At 40.1% G+C, this 20,879-nt stretch overlaps 1 protein-coding gene across 1 annotated transcript in view; it reads left to right on the top strand.

Moving 5' to 3' along the window:
- TCTN1 (tectonic family member 1) overlaps positions 1-20,879 on the top strand; it is a 1,166,238-nt gene that overhangs the window by 564,304 nt on the left and 581,055 nt on the right. The window contains exon 7 of the mRNA XM_044068635.1: positions 1,164-1,273. Within this exon, the coding sequence (XP_043924570.1) occupies positions 1,164-1,273 (110 nt within the window). The remainder of the gene's footprint in view (positions 1-1,163; positions 1,274-20,879) is intronic.

Here is a 20,879-nt window from a genome sequence, read left to right as displayed (position 1 = left end):
GTACTTTTTTGCTGTTTGAAAGCATGCTTTTCAGCAAGGAGAGACAATTAGTTTACAGGACACTTTCAGCCTGTCCAGCAGAATCTGTTTCTTCTTTTTTATGTCCTTAGGTGTTAACAGAATAATAATGTTCTGTATTACTTAGAATACCTCTAATATGCCTTCTGCCATCTGACCTTACCCATATCCCATGAGGTAGTTCAATAAAAAAGTCTTGTAGTGTCTTCACAGGGTCTATATCATATATTCAAAATTCGAAAATGTTGTACACCATATATTCGAACTTGGAATTTCGAATATTGAAAACATTGAACGCTTAGAATAGTGAATTTTTTCCCAGGGAAAAATGTTGCTGTTCCGGGAAACATACACACAACACAAGCACAACAAAATAAATAAACCACACACACAGTTAATAAAACCCAACCCCACACTAAACCACACATACATTACTAACTATCCATTTACCGTAACCCACATCCTAACCCTAAGGTCTGTAACTATCGCACACGTACCCTACGAAACTATACACAAACAAAGCAATTAATACACACATACATTTAACAAAACCCAACCCTACACTACACCATACATACATTACTAACTATCCACTTACCTTAACCCACACCCTAACCCTAAGGTCCATAACTCTCTCACCACAGTGGAGGAAATAGCAAAGCCATGGAACGGCCCACCAAAATCTTGCGCTAGGTAAGATTTTGATGTTCCGGGGCTTCGCTATTTTCATCATTCGATGTTTTAACGTTCAGCATTTTACTTCTTCGAAGTTTTGATATAGACCCTCTTCACATGCTAGGTAAAACTAAAAGTTTGGTGCTACTGTCATTGTTGAGTTTAACTTGCATTAATTACTTTCTATAGTTTCATTGTTTAGGCTTTGCTGCTTAATGTACATACTCATTTCCCCACTATGTGTACACATGTGCATGCTTCATATATTTCAGATTAAATGCAATTGATTATCTGGGTCATTTGCAAAATTATTGTATGCCTCTGATAATTTCAGTTTTTCAGTTATACTGTTGGCAGCACAAAGGAAAAGTTGAAGTATTATTTCTGGCTCTTAACATTCTTAATATTATTTTTGTATTGTTATTATTGTCATGTGCTGATTGTAATATATGTTTATTTTAATTTTGCAGGTTTCTTGATGAACCAAGCTGTACAGTGTAGTAGAAGTGTAACACTAAACAACTGCCTAGATGATGCAGCCCTGAATATGACAACATACCACAATTTTTCAATATTTGCTGTAAGTGTTATGCACAATTCATTTAACCTAAGAAGCTGTTGTTTCAGTGTGTAACAGATGTACCTACCTTTGTCGCTGACACCCATCTTTTGTCATCCTTCACTTTTGCACTTTTACTCCTTTCAGCTCCTAGAGAAGGTTCCACCATCACCAGTCATTTTGCTTCCCTTTCATTACATCAAATTTCAACATCCTGCCGTTGTGTAACTTCACAGATGTTCATTTTTTCTTTCTTTGTTGACATGTGGTTACTGGGAAAATCCGATTGGGTAGGTGCCCATTTTCAGTGGAGGCCCAGGGATAAAAGCTCCAAAGTACTACAAAAAACATTTTAAGAACAATAATTTAACAATTTTCAAAAATAATGCAAAAACATCTACAGTTTAAATAATTATACCAAATTATATCTAATGTGAAAAACTGGTTAAGAATATATACAACGTATAGGACAATAATTTAATATTTAGAGAAATGTTATCCAGTTTATAGAGAAATCAAATGTAAGTTAATATAATGCAAACAGAAATCAAAGGTAAGTTAATATAATGCAAACAGAAACTGCAATTTGAAGTGAGGGAAAAAAACAGGGTTACGACATATTTAGAAAGAGAGTCAGGGAGGGGCAGTGAGTGAAGACTAGAGCGTAAGGAAATGTAAGGGATGAATAGGTACTTGTTCAAATTTAGAGATATAGTTTATCAACCATAGTTTATCCTGTGGCTGAGCAAAACCCAAGCTAGATTTTGGCTAGGAAGTCTTTCAGAATGGTTTTAAAGGACTGGAGGGATGGCGGGAGGGGCGGTATTAACCTGATGGATACAGATGAGGAGTTCCAGGCTTTAACAATGTGGTACGAGTACAGGCAATGCCAAGCAGATTTGTTAGGTTTGTGGACAGACAGAAGTTCTTGGTGACTGGATTATAATTAATTGGGAGCATATTTGTGTAGAATGGTATTTAGTGCTTGGCAAGTAGAAGGATGCTGGATAATTTTATATGTGATAAGAAGCTGTACTTATGATAGTTGATGGGGTACGTCTAACTAATTTAGCCTTTTTAGTGCTATACAGTGGTAGGTTCTGAAAGGGGTATTTTCTGCAAATGTATCCACTTAGCACTCACTGTTCAAGTTTTGATTTTTGTGAGGCCTGGAGGTTAGTAAGGATGGGTAGTGAAGGGAGGAGGCAAGTAGTGGCAAGTGTAGTTTAGTTGCATTGCTGAGAAATTTTTGGCACTGTAAAACACCCCTAGTTTTTGGTGATTTTTTTAATGTAATTTTGTACATGCAGGTCAAATTTAACATTATCTTCCACCATCATCCCTAATAACTTGCTATGAGAAGTGACTTCAGTGGTTATATTATTAAGAGAGAGGATCTAAGATGTTTTTTCATGAAGAAGGGATTTTGGGGGGTAGTAGTTTTTTTTTTTTTTTTTTTTTTTGGGTTGAGCATGAGTTGTGAGTTGCAAAGCCATGTTTCAGTGGCTGTTAAAGATTCCTGAGTTATTTATTGGAGATGTGCTAGGTTGCCAGATGTGCATATGAGCATTGAGTTATCTGTGTATTATATTAGAAAGGCCTGTTGTGTGGATGTGTGAAGAATGTTAGTGTAGGGGACAATGGATAGAGCCTTGTGGTACACCATTGGTGAGTGGGAGGTATGGGCAGAGGGTGGAGTGCTAATTTACTGGTTGATATCTATCATTTTACTGATATCTATTGGACAGATAGCTTTTGAAGCAAAGAAGGGTGGGCTGAGATAGACCTAGTGAGGATGTATGACAGAAGTTTGCTGTGGCAAACTGTGTCAAAGGCTTTAGACAAGTCTTGAAATAAGGAGAAGGCTTGCTTGCCATTATCTGTAGCTTTATTGACAGTATCTGTGAAGGTTAGAAGTACAGAGTTAGTACTGTAGGAGAGATGGAAGCCATGTTGTGTGGGGGATAACAGTTCTTCCTGCAGGCGATAGTTTAACAATTGTTTTTGAATAAATTTTAAGCACTATGGAGAGGGCAGATAAGATTGTTATTGGTGTAAAGTTTGTAATGTTCTTTTATTTCTTTTTTTCCTTTGTTTAGGGAAATAATGTGTAATTTTTTCCAGAGGAAGGGAACATGGGATTCCTGTATTGTCCTATTTAAAAGAATTAAGACAGGATAGGCAATGCTATTGGCTGCTATTTTAAGGTACTCACTTGGAATGTCATCAGCTGAAATAGAGTATGGTTTGAGTTTGAGTATTTTTATATAGGAGGTGGCCACAGGTTTGAAGGTGAAAGTGAATTTGGTGATATGTGACTGTTGGGCAGGGTTGGGATTGGGTGTTGGAGAATCCTTGCTTAGGAATGCTATATTATCTACGAAATAAAGAGTTGAATTATGTTGCAGTTTCGAGTGGTGAGTTATTAGGAGAGAGGTTATGGCTGAATTTTTTTGCCAGGATGTAAGACTTCTTTAATGGCTAACCAGAATGTTTTTAAGATTGCATTTACTATTGTTCTGAAAGTTGTTGTAGTATAATTTATTCTTCATTTACTTGCTTTTTACTATGGTTGCAGAGCATTATAGAGTTTTCAAGATATTGTGGTATTTTATATATTAGTCATTCTTCTCGCACTTTTTCTCTCTCTTCCATTAGCATTCTACTCTTTTTGAATAGCCAAATTGCGTTGTTTGTTTTTAGTCTGTTCCTTCACGGAGGTGCTAGGCTATTTAGAATATTTAGGACAGTTTTATTGAAGTAACTTATAGCATCTTCTAAGGATTTTTAGGATATTCCAGTTACTAGATGATAGGGAAGTAATGAATATTTCTGGTTTAAACTTGGATAGGTTGCGTGTTTTATAAACATGCTGTTTACATGGATGTATGAGATGTGTGGTTGTATAGATTGAGAGATGGTCAGTGAGAGAGTGTGTACCTGTGGTGTTGAATTTGCTATGGTCTGATAGTATGATCCAGTGTAATAAGGAATTTGATGTCTTTCTATAATGTGTAGGGCCATTAATTAGTTGTTAGATTTAGGGGAGTTATAGGTTATGTAGGTTATTGCAGGGTCATTGGCAAGGCTTACCCCAAGCGAACCAAACTGTGCATCTTTGATCTTTCTAGTCTTATCAGCGGTCATAGTGAGTTTCTGACAAACCTGCATGAATCTATTACTAGTTTTACAGACATCTGTACTCAGGATCAAGTAGCTGACGCCATCCTTCCCTTAGAGATAAAGCATTGTAGTTGATCTTTCTTTCTTTCTGTACAGCCTTAGCCAGTAGTCCAGGTTCATTCTGAAATCAGGGATTATTGACTGTGCATAAAATGACCTTTGTGTATCCAAGTTAGACTGCTAGTCCTTATTTTTCCATGTTACTGAATTTGCTCAATTATTCCTGTTTTTACACCCTGTTGGGTTATTTGCTCCTTCTTTTGGCAAAAGCTAGGCATCCTTGGATTGGGGAAGACCGCTATGGCCCTTTTTTTCCTGCATGGGGAACATTATTAATCCATTCATACTCTTGGAAGGTGAAAGTCAGGTATGAGGAAGCAGACCGGATGCTAATTCCATATCACTCCCTGAGCTAACCCTTCCCCTTCAGGCAGCCTATGAAATACACAGTGGGTACCTAGTTGAAGAGAGTCATGCCTTCCTCCCCATCTCAGCTGTAACACCAAAAGTCTGTCCCAACCTCTTCTGTCAGTGACCACCCACCCACCCACCTCCCTCTGCCTAGGATGAGTGAGTTGATGTCAGTCTTTCATGTCCCCCCACCCCGCCCTGCAATACTCCAGTATTCCTGAGGAGGAATGAAGATAGAGGTTTGGTGTATTTTAAAACTGCATTAAGTTTTGTATGACATGCATTTTTTAATATAACTGCATTGTGCTTTAGAACAACAGTAGTGAATCTGCTGAACAGACTAAATTATTTTTATTTTTAAGGGGCTTCTGGTTACATCTCCAGTTATCCAAGTTTTTTCAGCCAAATATAAGTTAAGGCCGACTGGAAAAAAAAAGCATTCTAGTGTAATATTACATATTGCCCTTTGGCTAAAGATGGGAGTAGTATGTTAATGTGCTTCTGTTGTGTGTTGATGCAGTAGTAGTGCTGCTGTAACTGTGTAAGTGGCAGTGTTAGATACTTAACAGGAAACCTGCTTGGTGTTGGTCTTTTAAGCAGAAACTTGTGGAGGTTCTGTGTGTTTTTATATGCACTAGTTTTGTACAGAGAGAGACCTAGCCTCCCACATGCACACACGTGTCTGTGAGTTTGGGTGTGTATGCATGTATGATGATAGGAGATACTACCAGCCATGCCAGGAGAAATAGGACAGTGGATTTGCAACATATGCCAGCACAGCTAGATGGAATTTTGTGAATAATTATATGTCATTTGTATATCAAACTGATTTGTACAGATGCTTGTGCTGAAAATGTATTTGTGAGTTTTTCTTGCGTTAAAATGTATTAACCCTGCTGTAAGGAAAAAATGTACATGTACCATTGTAACTGAATTAAATGTATACATTCATAACAGCATACACTGGAAGTGAAAAGGTTAATCTTAATCCACCTGACTTTGCAAGATATTCTTGAACTTAACATCTTTACAGCTTAATGCATAAAATAATTTAACCCACAGTTTTGAATGGAGCCAGAGACTCTGTGTCTGTGCTAGAGAACAGTTGGTAGCACCTATAGGAATTGTGAATGGGTTTATGGTTTTATGACTTCCAGAAGATCTGAGCAAAGCTCTATCTGTGTGTATGGTAACACATAGGCGCTAAAATCCTGTCTGCTTCCAGTGTTGGTGATAGCATGGGAAAAAAAGAGTCAGATGACCAGATGTGTATGATGAATAAGTCAAAAATATTATTTAGATATTAGCAGGAGTTTGCCCTCAGCATTCTGTATTCTGCCTTGGATCTGACAGCAAGGACCACTCACCCAAATCATCTTTCCTTGCTCTGTTCAGTAAGTAAGAACAATCATTCTCTAGATCAGTTAGGAAAAGATAGTGAGACTTGCTAAATGTTGTTTTTTTTATAAGTGTGTGACACTTTCCATCGGGGTTATTTTTAATATTCCATGTGCTGAAACTCTGGTGTCTGCTGTAAATAGATATTTAGTATTTTCTGGTTCTTTTATTAATTATTATTAAATATATCTAAAATTTTCATTGTGGCTGGTCCTTTTTTAGAGAATATTTAAGCTTTGAGAGTATTTGAAAATATTTGCACATATTTATTTGGTGATAACTGTGGCCACTCCTGAAAGCCTTGCTGTTTTATCAACATTACCATTTGTATTAATATTAACTTCACTCCATATAACTGGATACCCTTTTAAGAGCCTTATAATAACTAATTGGTGGCAGTGATAACTACCTTATAGTCTGTGCAGATGGGGGCACAGCAGGTAATCTGTGTCAGCCTTTCCCAGGTGTGTGTGTGTGTGTGTGTGTGTGTGTGTGTGTGTGTGTGTGTGTGTGTGTGTGTGTGTGTGTGTGTGTGAAAATTAAATCTCAAGGAGTGTGTGTGTGTCAGCTACTTGGGGCAGAGACACGAAGCACTGGTTTCCCAGAGAAGGTGCTGGAGGGCTTGGCTTGGACACTCGACTGAGGAACTAACCCTACAGCCGTACCAGTGGGGAGTCTTACTGGGGACCTAGAGAGACAGATAAATCCAGAATCTGGACTGAGTGTGTTTCCTGTGTGCTCTTAAGAGAAATTGTGCTTGATGCAGAGAGGTCTACATCTGTAAATACTGAGTGTATCCATTTGTATTCCAAGTAAACGTCCCTCTCCAGTGTCATTGGTGAGGCTTCAGGCTCCTTGATTACTGTCTCAGCGTGGGGACATCACAGAATGCATGTATGTATTTGTGTACTTATGATTTGGAAGATTACTATGATATATTGCCTGACCCCAGAAAGGATAACCAGGACATATGTCAGCCCTTTATCTTGTAAGTAAGTATTCAGACATTACCAGTATTTCTGATAATAGTAATGAAGGAAATAGATTCTAGAAAAAGATAGAAATATTGTCCCCTTAGAAACTGACAGAGGATTGTGTTGTTCTGGAAGAATAGACCCATAGCCAGGCCTGATTCTTTAGAGGGAAGTTTTCCATTTGCATCCTGGGCTCATTTGGAAGCTGCTGTATGGAAGGGCTGGCCATAGAGAAAGGAAATAAGAAACTGATGTCTATCTTGTCCTTTCCAGTTGGTGGGTAGGGGTTGAATCTTCAGGCTTCCATAATAGCAGTGCAACCTGTAAGGCAAAGCAGAGCAGATTAAGAGGATGTATAAGGGATGCAAGCACAAGGAAGCATGACTTGCTCCCACCTTGATGCCATACATGTCACACACAGATGGGAGCAAAAGATGAGGCTACATCATCATTATCATACTACCCAATTTACGGTGTGACAGCCTTGAGGACCTGACACCTTCTTCTCATCCTTGTTGGTGAATGTATGAGTAGTTAGCAAGTCCCCAGAAGATCTAAGATTGAAGGGTAGAGACCTAAAGTAAACCAATAAAATAATAGACTATATGCTTGAAGAGATTCTTGAGATGGCAAGAGATTAAGCTTGTTGTAATAATAATGTACCTGATGAGCAAGTATTGACTCTTTTTTAACATTGTTAACATGCATCATAACCAATTATCTTTCTTTTTATGAGTGTATTTACAAACTGTTTAACTGAGAGAATTGCAAGAAGAAATGTGGTTGTTCTCACATGTTCAGAATTTGAAAAGTAGCTTTCACACCGAGGATGTGTACATATAAGCATACAAAAAGTTACATTAAACCTAAGTTTGAGCTCAATATCAGAAGTATTACATGCTAAATATTAGAAAATATGTAGTACCTTAAAGGGATAAGGATAACATAACCTTTTGAATTCTAGAAATGCACAAAACAATCTACTGTGTATTTACCCAAGTACATAAATACATTCACACTAAAATATTAATAAATGCATAGAGCTGCTGTGCAACATTTTTACTTACATTTAGCTCACAAGTGACATGTCTAATTTGGTATGCTTGTATATCTTTGTGCATTTGCAGATGTATAAACACAACTTCTGTGTGTGTATGTATATATATATATATATATATATATATATATATATATATATATATGTATATATATGTATGTATATATATGTATGTATATATATATATATATATATATATATATATATATATATATATATATATATATATATATATATATATATATATATATATATATAAATAGTGTTTATATATGTGTCTGTAGATATATATATATATATATATAGATATATATATACATATATATATAATTATGATATACACACATATGCATGTATAATGTGTGTGTGTGTTCGCACACACAAACATGTATATGTATTTTGTTTATAGTTAGGTATGGTTGGAGTTCATTTAATCAAATTGCTTTTACATTGAATTGCAAATCATTGAAAACATGTTAAAATTCATTTTACCTAGAACACATTTGTTGAAAACAATAGAAAGCTTTAGGCAATCAGTGCTAGAGTGGTTCAGGATGCTAGTCTCAAAGGAATTACAAGACAAATTAATGTAGAGCAGCATTTGTACCAGTGCCAGTCATTATGATGTACTCCCATCTCCAGAGGTTTGTGTGCCAGCAGGGATTCTGTGTATGTGGTGTTCTCTTTTTTCCATGCTTGTGCAACTGTGGGGTGTGGGAGCGCATGGGTCTTGTCCCCTGGGGGAAAAAAACTATTACAGGTTTATTTATTGTATGTGAAGCTTTCTGCGAAGTGTGATTCAGTGGCCTTTCAGGTTACTTGACAGCAAGACATTTCCCTAATGCACATTTGGCTGGGAACACATGGCTGAAGTAACATTCAGCTGCAGAGACATATGGATATTACAAAGACCCTGTGACAATGAGAAGCATGTAGTGCCATGCCCACAGCTTCCCTAACCAAATGCACAGGGAAAAATAATGTCCGTGACCCTCAAGGCATCTAGAGATAGCAGGCAGTATGGCAGGCAACAACAGTAGGATTTCCAGAGGGCATGTCAGTGGCAGTAAAAAATGCAGTGCATAATGGACAGTGCCTTTATTATTGGTGTGTTGACCATTACCCCTTCACAGTGTCTAGGGAACATACCTAAGACACATACTGGACCGTACGTGTGACTATAGTTGCTTGCAAGATTTCCTCCATGCTGTAGCTCACTTGTACATATTGTACTTGCATAAGTATGTACTGTACATTAAACACAACAAACATTTCTTTCCTGCCCACATACACTTGTTTATTGAAACTGTGAGCATGGCATTGCATTATTCTCTTCAACCACAGCAAATCTGCGACAGCCATATGTTTCTGCAGCTGAATGTCACTTTAGCCATGAGCCCACAACTAAGTATACCACAGGGAAATGTCCCAACACCTAGGAACTTGAACTCAATTCAGTGATGTGTTTTCAAAGAAATTGTGTTTTTACCAATTTTTTTTAGTGATCTATCATTCAGTGAAAGTGGTATTAGACGAAAAGTCATATACATTATATCTGTCTGTGTATCTCTGTATCTATCTGTCTAGTAGTGTATGTTTGTACAGATAGACAGAGGGACACGTTTGGCTAGTTGCCTGTTCAACAAACGTAAGCTCAGCAAAACAAAACAAAAGTATTGGTACTGACACCATCAACTGTTAATTACAGTGCCCATATTAAACCTCATTTGCTGATTTTGTCATGTTGAGTTTCAGTGGTATTGTTGTATTGAATTGTGGTTTAATGGATCTGCAACTTGATGCAATAACACAGTCCCTAATGTTTGGTTTGTGTGGTTTCATTGCTCCTATGGAGGTGTCAGGTCTGAGTGTCACTTCGAACGAAAATAACACAGTCCCTAATGTTTGGTTTGTGTGTTTTAATTGCTGCTATGGAGGTGTCAGGTCTGAGTGTCACTTCGAACGAGACAGATTTATGGTCTAACTTTACTAGGGAGGGCAGAACACAAAGAGTAGTGCAGTGACCCCCCCCCCCCCATATTAGTGAGTACTAAGTCCAGAACATTTGAGCTGCTTGTGGGGGTGCACACCAACTATTCCAGAGCATTTGTATTAACAAAGTCCAGGAACCTTAGGACGATCAAGCTTGTGCTTGTGTATGTCTCCCACTTGATATAAGGATAGTTGAAATCTCCCATGACCAAAGTGTTTGGCTTTAGAGTGAGTCAAACAAGTCCAGGTAGGCAGTGTGCTTCTCATGGTTCATGGTGGGGAACCAGTAGCTAGCACTGATGTGGTAGGGTGTTTTACCTATAGTTATTTGGACCTGGAATAGCTCTAGAGAGTCATACTGTTTAACCAGTCTTGAGGTGTATCTGATTTTAATGAATATGGATAAACCTCCACCTTTGCTTCTTTCACACTTGCTTTGAGGTCTGAACGTGTGGAAGGCATTGTAGTCTTGCACGGCCACAGTGCTGTCTGTGGCCTTGAACCAAGTTTCAGTGACTGCACAGACATCAGCATCTTTCAAGGTGAGGAGAGCTTCCAGGTAGTGCAGTTTCCTGTTTAGACTCCAAGCATTAAGCAGCATAACCTTGAGTTTGTCTCTGGATTTTTTTACATCCTGTTGTTTTGGTATTGTATAAAAAAGGCAGTATGGAGGAGGCAGGCATCTATGCTAGTATTTGAAAGCCTATTGGAGACAGGTAAAGACCATCTCTGGAAAAGCAGAGTGGTCTGTCAATCTTGTCTTCCCAGACTGATAGATACGGGATCTCCCTGGATTGACACCAGAAGCTAAGCCAATTGTTGAAGTCAGTCATTTTTTGTTTATATTGTGGCATCATCCTGGGTGAAGGTAGAATGCTTCTTAGGGCTTGGGACATACCTGCCTGGGACACACAGTCTGAGAGTTCAGTCATGTCTGTCTTCAAATAGTCCATGGAGGTACATCTCAAGTCATTCACCCCAATATGCTCTATGACAAAGTCATAATCGTAATTGTTGACTGACTTGAGTGTATGTCTGATTTGACAGATCCTGGCACATGACAAGCAGCTGACCGTGACATTCTTGTCCAGCCTGGTGAGAGGGACATCTTTGTGTCTCACTATGGAATCTCCTATGACCAGGACATTTGGTTTTGAGATGTTCTGCCTTAAGGGCTTATTCGCTGAGACACTGGTATGTGTATTGTTATTTGTAGTAGATTTTGGACATGCTCTTGTATGTCTGAGTTGTTTGTACTTGGGAGGTCCCTGTTCTTTTGGTAGGCTCTTAGTGGAGATCCTCCGCATATGTGGGTTTTTGTGTCATGACTTTAACTTGTGTGAGAGGAGAGGTGTGTGTGCTGACAACCTGTTTGATGTCTTGTTTATTGCTACGTGAGATGATTGATTCCAGTTTCATAGTATACTTACATCTCTCACACACTGTAATTGTTTGCTGTAGGAGCAAATGGTTATCGGTATACATGAGGCAATTACTACATTGCCTCAAGGTGCCCATGTCAATCAGGTTGGTTGGGAAACTGACTGTCCACTGTAGCAGGTTAAACAGTAAGTACTGTTAGGGGTTAGACAAGTTAGATCAGCTTTTGCTCTAGGGTTAGCAAGGGGACTTATTCTATTGAGGATTAGGGATTGAAAAGTGTGGCAATGTTGTTCAGTGCTCAGCTGATTTGCCCGTAGTGCAGCAGGGAAGTCTGGGAGGGTTCCGCTGATTGTTCTGTAGGGAAAACGTTGCGTCCAGGTGTTTGCATCTATACAGAGCACCACTAACCCCTGTTGCATGGTGTGCAGCTATGCACAAATGAGACACTTAAATAGAAGTAAATTTAAACAGTTTTAACACAAACTACCAGTAAGAAAGCTCCACAGAGAGCCTTATTCCAGCAATCTCCAACTTAGATGGGTCCTGACCTACACACTTCTGCCACAAGGGTGCAGGGAGACCTTCTTAATGTAAGATGGCTGGTTTTAGTGGTCAAGTGATCCTAAGCAGTCTAGATTCAGCAAGTCTGGATTTAGTCTAATCTATTTAAGGCAGAAGTAGCAGTGATACAAAGTGCAGAATGAAGCAGTCACAGCAGCAAAAAAATCAGTAAAAATGGAGACGCAGTTCAATAAAATACAGTTTACAAAGTGCAATATAAACTTAAAGTATACTTATTTTTGAAGATTTCAGTGGATACCTTGGATTTCTGTTCAGATACACTCCAGACCTTTGGCTAAGAATGCCAAAGTCTGAGCAACTCCGGTAGACTGTATAGACCACAGACCTTCCTAATGCAAAATAACTGGTTTGGAGCTTAAGTGCTTAAACCAGAACAGAGACACTTAGAATAACAGCCACGATAAGCTTTCACCAGCAATTTCCAGCTCATGAGTGCAGAGGCTACCCTCTCTTCCCACAAGAGTGTAGACCACAAACCTTCTTAATGTAAAATAACTGACCTGAAGCCCAAGTACTTAAACCAGAACTAAGATACATGTAGAATAACAGACACAATAAATCTTCAACCAGCAATTTCCATCTTAGAATGATGTAAGCTACCTCTCCTGCCACAAGAGTGTAGACCGCAAACCTTCCTTATGTAAATTAAGTAGTCTGAAGCCCAAGTGCTTAAAGGACGACAGTGGGATTCTCTTATTAAATGCTAAACTTCTCTGTTTTTTTTCTCCCTGTTTACTGTCCCTGCTATGAGTAAACAACAATACAGCATTTAAAATATTTTAAATTGACTGTGTCTCTCCACTACAACAGTACCTTACTGCACTATGGTGGTTTCATTTTCAAAAAAAACTTTTGTTCTGCCCTGGAAAAGCTTGCTGCAGACTCCAATTCACTGATGTCATCAAGGCCACTGAATACAGGTAGTTTTCTCTGTCCATTTCCCTTCCCAAACTGACATCACCACAACTGTCCTAAAAACCCACCCATGCTGTGATGTCACAGCTCCCTGGTCCTCCCCTTACCCATACAGAAAGTAAAGACTAGAACAAGGAAACAGTACATGAGTCAAGTCTCCTACTGTGAGCTGTCAGTCACAGCAGGTAACAGCTCAAATTGCCTTTAGAACTTTGACAGATAGGGAAGTTAGGTGTGAAGGGGGATGGGAGATGAGTCAAATTAGTACAATTCAGGCTTCACAAAAGACTGCAGTTTAGCCATTCTAAAAAGAAGCAGCAGTAAAAAGCATTTTGAAAGTCTGTTCTGTGGCATTTGCACTGTTTGTTTTTTAAGTAGTCAGTGAATGGCATGAAATGTTGCTTAAAACTGATGAAAGACAGCAGTGTGTGCATGTAAAATCAATGCAGTGACAGGAACTTTAGGAAGAAAAAGGCCTGCATGGTGTAATTTTTAACAGACAAGCACTGCATTGTGGAATAGTAGAAGCAGACTAAACACTCCAAATTACTTCAAGATGCCAGACCACATGGTCAGACTCAGAAATTACATATAAAAATATAAATTACATATAAAAAACCTGTAAACAGTCCCAGAGTGGTGTTAAAATGTAGGAAACCCCAAACTATGATGAAATAAACACGCGTTTTGAGTCTTTGCTTGCAGTTCTCCTTTAAATCAAAACTGTGTTGCTTAGAATAACAGTTTCAATGTAATCAGGCTATTAACAAGCAGTAATAAATGCAGCAGAATAAATGCAACTGAAAACTTTAAGAACAAGCAGCAAAAAGAAAAATAAAGTAATACAGAGGAAGAAGCACAAATACAGTAAAAGTAGCTGAATAATGTGTAGTTTTTTTAACTAAGTGAGAGGGGAAGAAACAGAAGATAATTCAAGTGTAAGAGACTAAGGAGGTGGGCCTCCCCAACTGATCTCTCCATACTCAGTAGAATGAGCTGATGAGATGTGAGCCTAGCTGGATAGAATTTTGTAGATAATTATGTCACTTGTAAATATTAATGTAAGCCACAGGTTTGTTCTCTTAAATGTGAAAAGGCTGCATTGGATAGTGAACTGCAAACATGTAACAACAGTGCACTCTGCTGTAAGAAAGCTAAGTCAAGCATTTTATGACTGTCTTTAATGTCAAAATTCGAAGCCGATATACTAGATGAAGGAATTCTGCGTATTGTTTTGAGGCCAGAGTTAATGGCTAGAATTTGCATGTATAATGTCTTTTATTGCTCTGGTTTCTGACCAGCTGCAAGATCAAAGGGGCCATTAACCTCTGAGTTCTGTTAGCCTGATTTCAGAAAGAAATGATGTACTCTGAAATGAATCAGTGGTACTGTGTTATCACTTTAAGGAGAGAAAGAATGAGAACATTAGAGTATTTGTCTTGAGAACATCCAACATCACCCGCACTGTCTTGCTCTATATGTAAGTTTATTTTAGAATTGTGTTTTCTCTTAGATATAGCTAGGAAATAGGGAGATTAGACTAGTTTATATTTTTGTGATGTCAGAACTTTTGCTACTGTATTATTTTAAGTATTTCTCTGTGATCTCTGAACTCTTGACTTGCACTGTGTTGTAAGATATATTGTCTTGTGTTTTTATTATTTATTATTAAATATTTGTAAACCTTTCAACTGTGGCTGTTTGTGTAGAGATCATTTAAGCTCTAAGTGTACATTGCATGTATATAGTGATACAGTACCAAGTCACTCCAAATAAGTTTTGACTGTTTGGTTGCACTTACAATTTGGATAATAATATTGCACAGTAATAACTGAACACCCTTCGTAAGGGCCTTTGAGTAGCTGATAAATATTAGCTGGGTGGTGGCAGTGATTTCTACCATATAGTCTGGGTAAAAGGGGCACAGCTGGAGAACCTGTGCCAGCCTACCCCAGGAGTGTCTTTGTGGTTGTATAAACTCTTATATCAAAGTGTGTGTGTGTATATGTATGGTGTGTATGTATATGTGTGTGTTTGTGTGTGCGTGTGTCAGCCACTTGGGCAGGGACATGAAGTACTGGTTGGACAGAGAGAGTGCTGGAGGTTTTAGCTTGGCCACTTGGCTGAGATCTGGACCCTCTAGCTGTGCCAGTGGGAAATCTTATTGGGGATCTGGAGAGACAGGGAGAAACCAGCCCCAGACTGACTGTGATCTCTGTGTGCACTTAAGGGAAATTGAACTTTACTGTGTGTGTATTTATTATCCTTTCTCTATATGGACACCCTTCACTGGTGTTAGTGGTGAGGATTAAAGCTCCTTGATTGCTGAGCCAGTGCACAGGCATCACATATTAATTGTTTGGCAGTGGTGAGATATCCACACCACATATTAATTGGTTGGCGAATACTAATTAGCTTATAGTGGTGTGGGTAGAGTGAATTCCTGCAGCTTGTGTACAGTGATCACTAAAGGTGTTTTTGTATTCTAAATCATACATGTAGTGAATACTCAGAGTCCAGATCACAATTGTTTTATTTCTTTTGTTACCTTAGTCAGTCAGGGAGAACAGGCAGTATGTCAGCAGAGGAGTATGGAAAGCTGATAAGGAGCCAGCTGGCTGAGATGTGCCAGGCTAGGGGACTGGTGCATGGAAACCTGACTAAGGCAGACATGATTGCAGCTTTGGTCACAGCTGCATCAGAAAACAGCAGTCAGGAGGACAATCAGACTGGCAGTGGAGACGTTCCACACTCAGGTAATGGACAGCTCAATCTTTCTGCAGAGGACTTAAAAATCCATCTGGAGCTAAAGAGACTTGAGTTGGAGGCCAGGTGTTTGGAAATAGAAGCAGCTGAGAGACTGAGGCATCTAGAGAGTAAGGACAATGAGAAACTGTGATGGTTGCAGGCTGAGGAGAATGAGAAACTGCTACGCCTGGAAGCTGAGGAAAATGAGAGACAGAGACAGCATGAGAAGGAGATGCTGACTTTTCGCCAAAGTCATGGAGGTAATGGGGAAGGGAGTAACTGGACCCCAGAAGCACCAAAGGTCAGTAAATTTCTTCTGCAGTTTGAAGAGGGGGTAATTTTGATAGCTTAATTCATATGTTTGAAAGGATATTTAAACAGTATGATGTTGACCAAAGGCTCTGAGTACGGTTCATGACCCCCTTACTCCATGGTAAAACTGTAACTGTGTTGTCTAAACTTACTGATTGCGAATATTTTGATTATACTGCTGTTAAAAATCACTTGTTAGAATATTTTAAGCTAACACCTGAAACATATAGGAAAAAGTTTTGTGAGCATAGACGCAAGGCAGATGAAAGTTTGTGTGAATATGTTGCTGAACTGAGCACTTATTTTCATAGGTGGGTGAGTGGATGTCAGGTCACCACTTTTGAAGGGCTGGCAGAACTTTTGTTGAGGGAACAAGCCCTTAGCACTTTGCCTGAGGACATGAAGATCTGGTTAGCTGATAGACAATGTGCTACTTCAGATGAGTTGGGAAGAAGTGAGACCTTTACCTAGCTAGCAGGGCATCTCTGCACAGGAAAGGGGCCCCCAGTTCTGCTCATGGGTCTAAAGGAACCCATGGTGGGCAGCACAGGTTGCCCCAACAGAATCTGCCAGTAGCAGGGGAAGCCACTAGTCCAGGTACACGTGCAAGACCTAGGATTAAATGTTCTGAAAGCAACGAGTGGGGCCATGTGGCCTACAGACGTCCACGGAGGCATGGTGGGTAAGAAAAGGTGAGAGAGCCAGTAATTGGGAAAGACAAAATGCCAATAGTAGGTTGTCTTGAGACAGCAGGGGTACTGAACTACCATCCTGCAGATGTCTTGATAAGGAAGGATTTGGATGAGAAAGTACCATGTGTTTATGCAGTTACACGCAGTCAGGCTAGGAGACAAGCATGTGGGTCTGGTAGCATGGGGGAGACCTAGGCATACTGCAACTTGCAGCCAGGACTGTTAAGGTGGTTACTTTTGGGTGGGAGCTACACTGTAGCAGTGAGACTGAACGTGAGCCACAGCTGCTTGTGGGTACTGATATTCCCTTGGACAGAGTGACTGCAAATGTAGAGGTGAGTAGTAGTAGTAGTAGTACCCAGGCTGACCGTGAGGCACCACTGTCAGAGGATGCCAGACTTCATGTGGAAGGGGAGCTGGGAAGAGTTACAAAGAGAGAGTTGAGCCAGGCTCTGCTCTCAGACCATACATTGCAAGGCCTGAGGCAGGTAGCTAGTGAGGCACCTGATTCTCAAGGGAAGGGGGAATCTGTATACTGGGATAAAGGGTTACTGTATAGAGAGTGTACCCCTGAGGGAGGGCTAGAAGGTGAGAGGGTACAGCAGTTGGTAGTGCCTAGAGCCTACCATCTGGTGCTTCTAGCCGTAGCCCATGATATTCCCTTTGCAGGCCATATGGGCATAAATCGTACAAAGAGACATATTATGCAGAACTTCTATTGGCCTGGAATTTCCAGAGATGTAATCGAACCACAACTACTGGTGAACCAGAAAGGCTAGGAGGATATGTGTGGAATGAACGCAGCTCGTCCGGAGAGATTCCAAAATTCACTAATACCATAGACTTCTCGTTGAGACATCAACAGTTTATTAATCAATATTCGAACAGGACAACAGGCCCGCAGGTTTTACAAGTATTTATGTTCCACATCAAATACTGTTTATTGGTTCTGATGAAGACTGGCATGTGTTCCAGTTGAAAGCGCTTAACCTTTATGTTGTCCTGTTCGAATATTGATTAATAAACTGTTGATGTCTCAACGAGAAGTCTATGGTATTAGTGAATTTTGGAATCTCTCCGGACGAGACATGTTCATTGGGAAATCAGGGTGCACCCACCTGGTGCAGCACCAGGTGGATATAGGACCCCAAAGGCCTATTAGGCAGGCCCCTTATGGGGTGCCTGAGAGAGTCAAACAGACTCTGAGGGAGGAGATACAGAAAGTGTTGGCACTAGGGGTAATTCAAGATTCCAACAGTCTCTGGGCCTCCCCAATGGTGCTGCTGCCAAAGAAGGATGTCAACACCAGGTTCTGTGTGGACTACAGGAAATTAAATAGTCACACAGAGTCAGATGCTTACCCCATGCCTAGGACAGACAAGACCCTAGACAGCTGAGTGGGGCTAAGTATCTTGCAACCCTTGATCTTACCAAGGGTTACTGGCAGGTGCCCTTGACTCCCAGGTCAGCCTTTTTGACTCCTTTTGGCTTGTATGAGTTCACATAGATGCCCTTTGGGATGAAAAATGCCCCAGCAACTTTCCAGAGGCTGGTAGACCATATCCTAGCAGGAGCAGGAAGGTTTGCCCTTGCGTACCTAGATGATATTGACATCTACAGCCATTCCTGGCAAGAGCACCTTCAACTTGTCAGGGAGGTGGTGGACAGACTACAGAGGGCAGAGTTGACCATTAACCTAGCATATGTCAGGTGGGTATGGCAGAGGTCTCCTACCTGGGACATGTTAAGATCTGGCCAGAATCTGCCAAAGTAGAAGCCATTCAGGCATGGCCTGCACCTGTTACCAAAAGCAGGAGAGGGCAATCTTAGAGACAGCAGTTCATCCCCAGTTATAGTACCATAGCTGCTCTCCTAACCAACCTGGCAAGGAAAACAGGCCAGATAAGGTAGTGTGGACCACAGCATGTGAGCAGGCATTCCAGAAGCTTAAAGAATCTTTGGGAGGACCCCCTGTGTTAGCCAGTCCAGATTACAGCAAATAATTTGTTGTGCATGTGGATGCTTAGAACCATGGGGTGGGGACTGTACTTAGCCAGATTTCTTCAGAGGTAGAAGAGCACCCAGTGGTTTATCTCAGTCATAGGCTACAACCCAGGGAGGAATGCTATGCAGCTGTAGAAAAAGAATGTCTAGCCATAGTGTGGGCACTGCATACATGTCAGCCTTATCTGTATGGAAGAAAATTCACTGTAGTGACAGAACACCTCCCCCTAACATGGGTAAACAGAGCCAGCCAGCAAAATGCTAAGTGGTTAAGAAAGAGCCTAGGGTTGCAAGCATATGATATGTCAGTGCAGCACCGCAGTGACATTAGCAATCCCACCGCAGATGGCCTCTCAAGACAGGGAATGGGGTGAGGTATACTCGGATAGACCTAACCCTCTCAAGCATCACTTGAAAAACTAGCTTGAATTCTCCAGGGGGGTGATGTGTGAAGATAGGTGAGGGCTGCCAGCATAGCCAGATAGAATTTTGTAGATAATTCTGTCATTTGTAAATATGAATGTGAGCCACAGGCTTGTTCTCTTAAATGTGAAAAGACTGCATTGGGTATTGAACTGCAAAAATGTAACAACAGTGCACTCTGCTGTAAGAAAGCTCAGTCAAGCATTTTATGACTGCCTTTTATGTCAAAATTCGGAGCCAATATGTCTGGATGAAGGAATTCTGCTTATTGTTTTGAGGCCAGAGTTAATGGCTAGAATTTGCATGTATAATGTATTTTATTGCACGGGTTCCTGACCAGCTGCAAGATCAAGGGAGGGGGGCATTAACCTCTGAGTTCTGTTAGCCTGGGAACCAGAAAGAAATGATATAATCTGAAATGAATCAGTGGTACTGTGTTATCAATTTAAGGAGAGAAAGAATGACAGCATTAGAGCATTTGTCTTGAGAACATCCAACATCACCAGCACTGTATTGCTCTGTATATCAGTTTATTTTAGAACTGTGCTTTCTCTTAGATATATCTAGGAAATAAGAAGATTAGACTAGTTTGTTTTTCTGTGATGTCAGATCCTTTGCTACTGTATTATTTTAAGTATTTCTGTGTGATCTCTGAACTCTTGACTAGCACTGTGTAGTAAAAAGTATAGTCTTGTGTTTTGTTTTTATTTATTATTAAATATTTTAAACCTTTCAACTGTGGCTGTTTTGTGTAGAGATAATTTAAGCTCTAAGAGTACATTGCATGTATATAGTGATACTATGCCAAGTCACTCCAAGTAAGTCTTGACTGTTTGGTTGCACTTACCATTTGGATAATAATATTGCACAGTAATAATTGGACACCCTTCATAAGGGCCTTTGAGTAGCTGATAAATATTAGCTGGGTGGTGGCAGTGATTTCTGCCATATAGTCTGGGTAAAAAGGGGCACAGCTGGAGAGCCTGTGGCAGCCTTCCCCAGGAGTCTCTGTGTGGTTGTATAAAATCTTATCTGAAAGTGTGTGTGTGTCAGCTACTTGGGCAAGGACACGAAGCACTGGTTGGACAGAGAGGGTGCAGGAGGTTTTAGCTTGCCCACTAGGCTGAGATCTGGACCCTCTCTGGAGACACAGGGAGAAACCACCCCCAGACTTACTGTGATCTCTGTGTGCTCTTAAGGGAAATTGTACTTTTACTGTGTGTGTGTGTGTGTATTTATTATCCTTTCCCTATATGGACGCCCCTCACTGGTGTTAGTGGTGAGGATTGAGGCTCCTTGATTACTGGGCCAGAGCACGAGCGTCACAAGATGGGACTAGGAGGAGTGTACAAAATCAGATTTACAGTAGGTATGTATATAGATGGATATATGTAAGTTAAGCTACTTCACAACAGATTGATTTTAGTTATGTATGTCAACTCCAAGATGAATGCTCAGTAGCAGGGGAAAGGGCATAAGTCCTTCCCCCGTATAACAACAGTTTCTCCAGTCTGGCATCACTTATGGTTGGCAAACCAGCTATTGACTGCAAG

The sequence above is a fragment of the Protopterus annectens genome, chromosome 4.part0, assembly GCF_019279795.1.
Source record: "Protopterus annectens isolate FY-2018-M chromosome 4.part0, PAN1.0, whole genome shotgun sequence".
In the NCBI taxonomy this organism is placed as follows: Eukaryota; Metazoa; Chordata; order Ceratodontiformes; family Protopteridae; genus Protopterus; species Protopterus annectens.
This window is presented reverse-complemented; position numbering and strand designations above follow the sequence as displayed.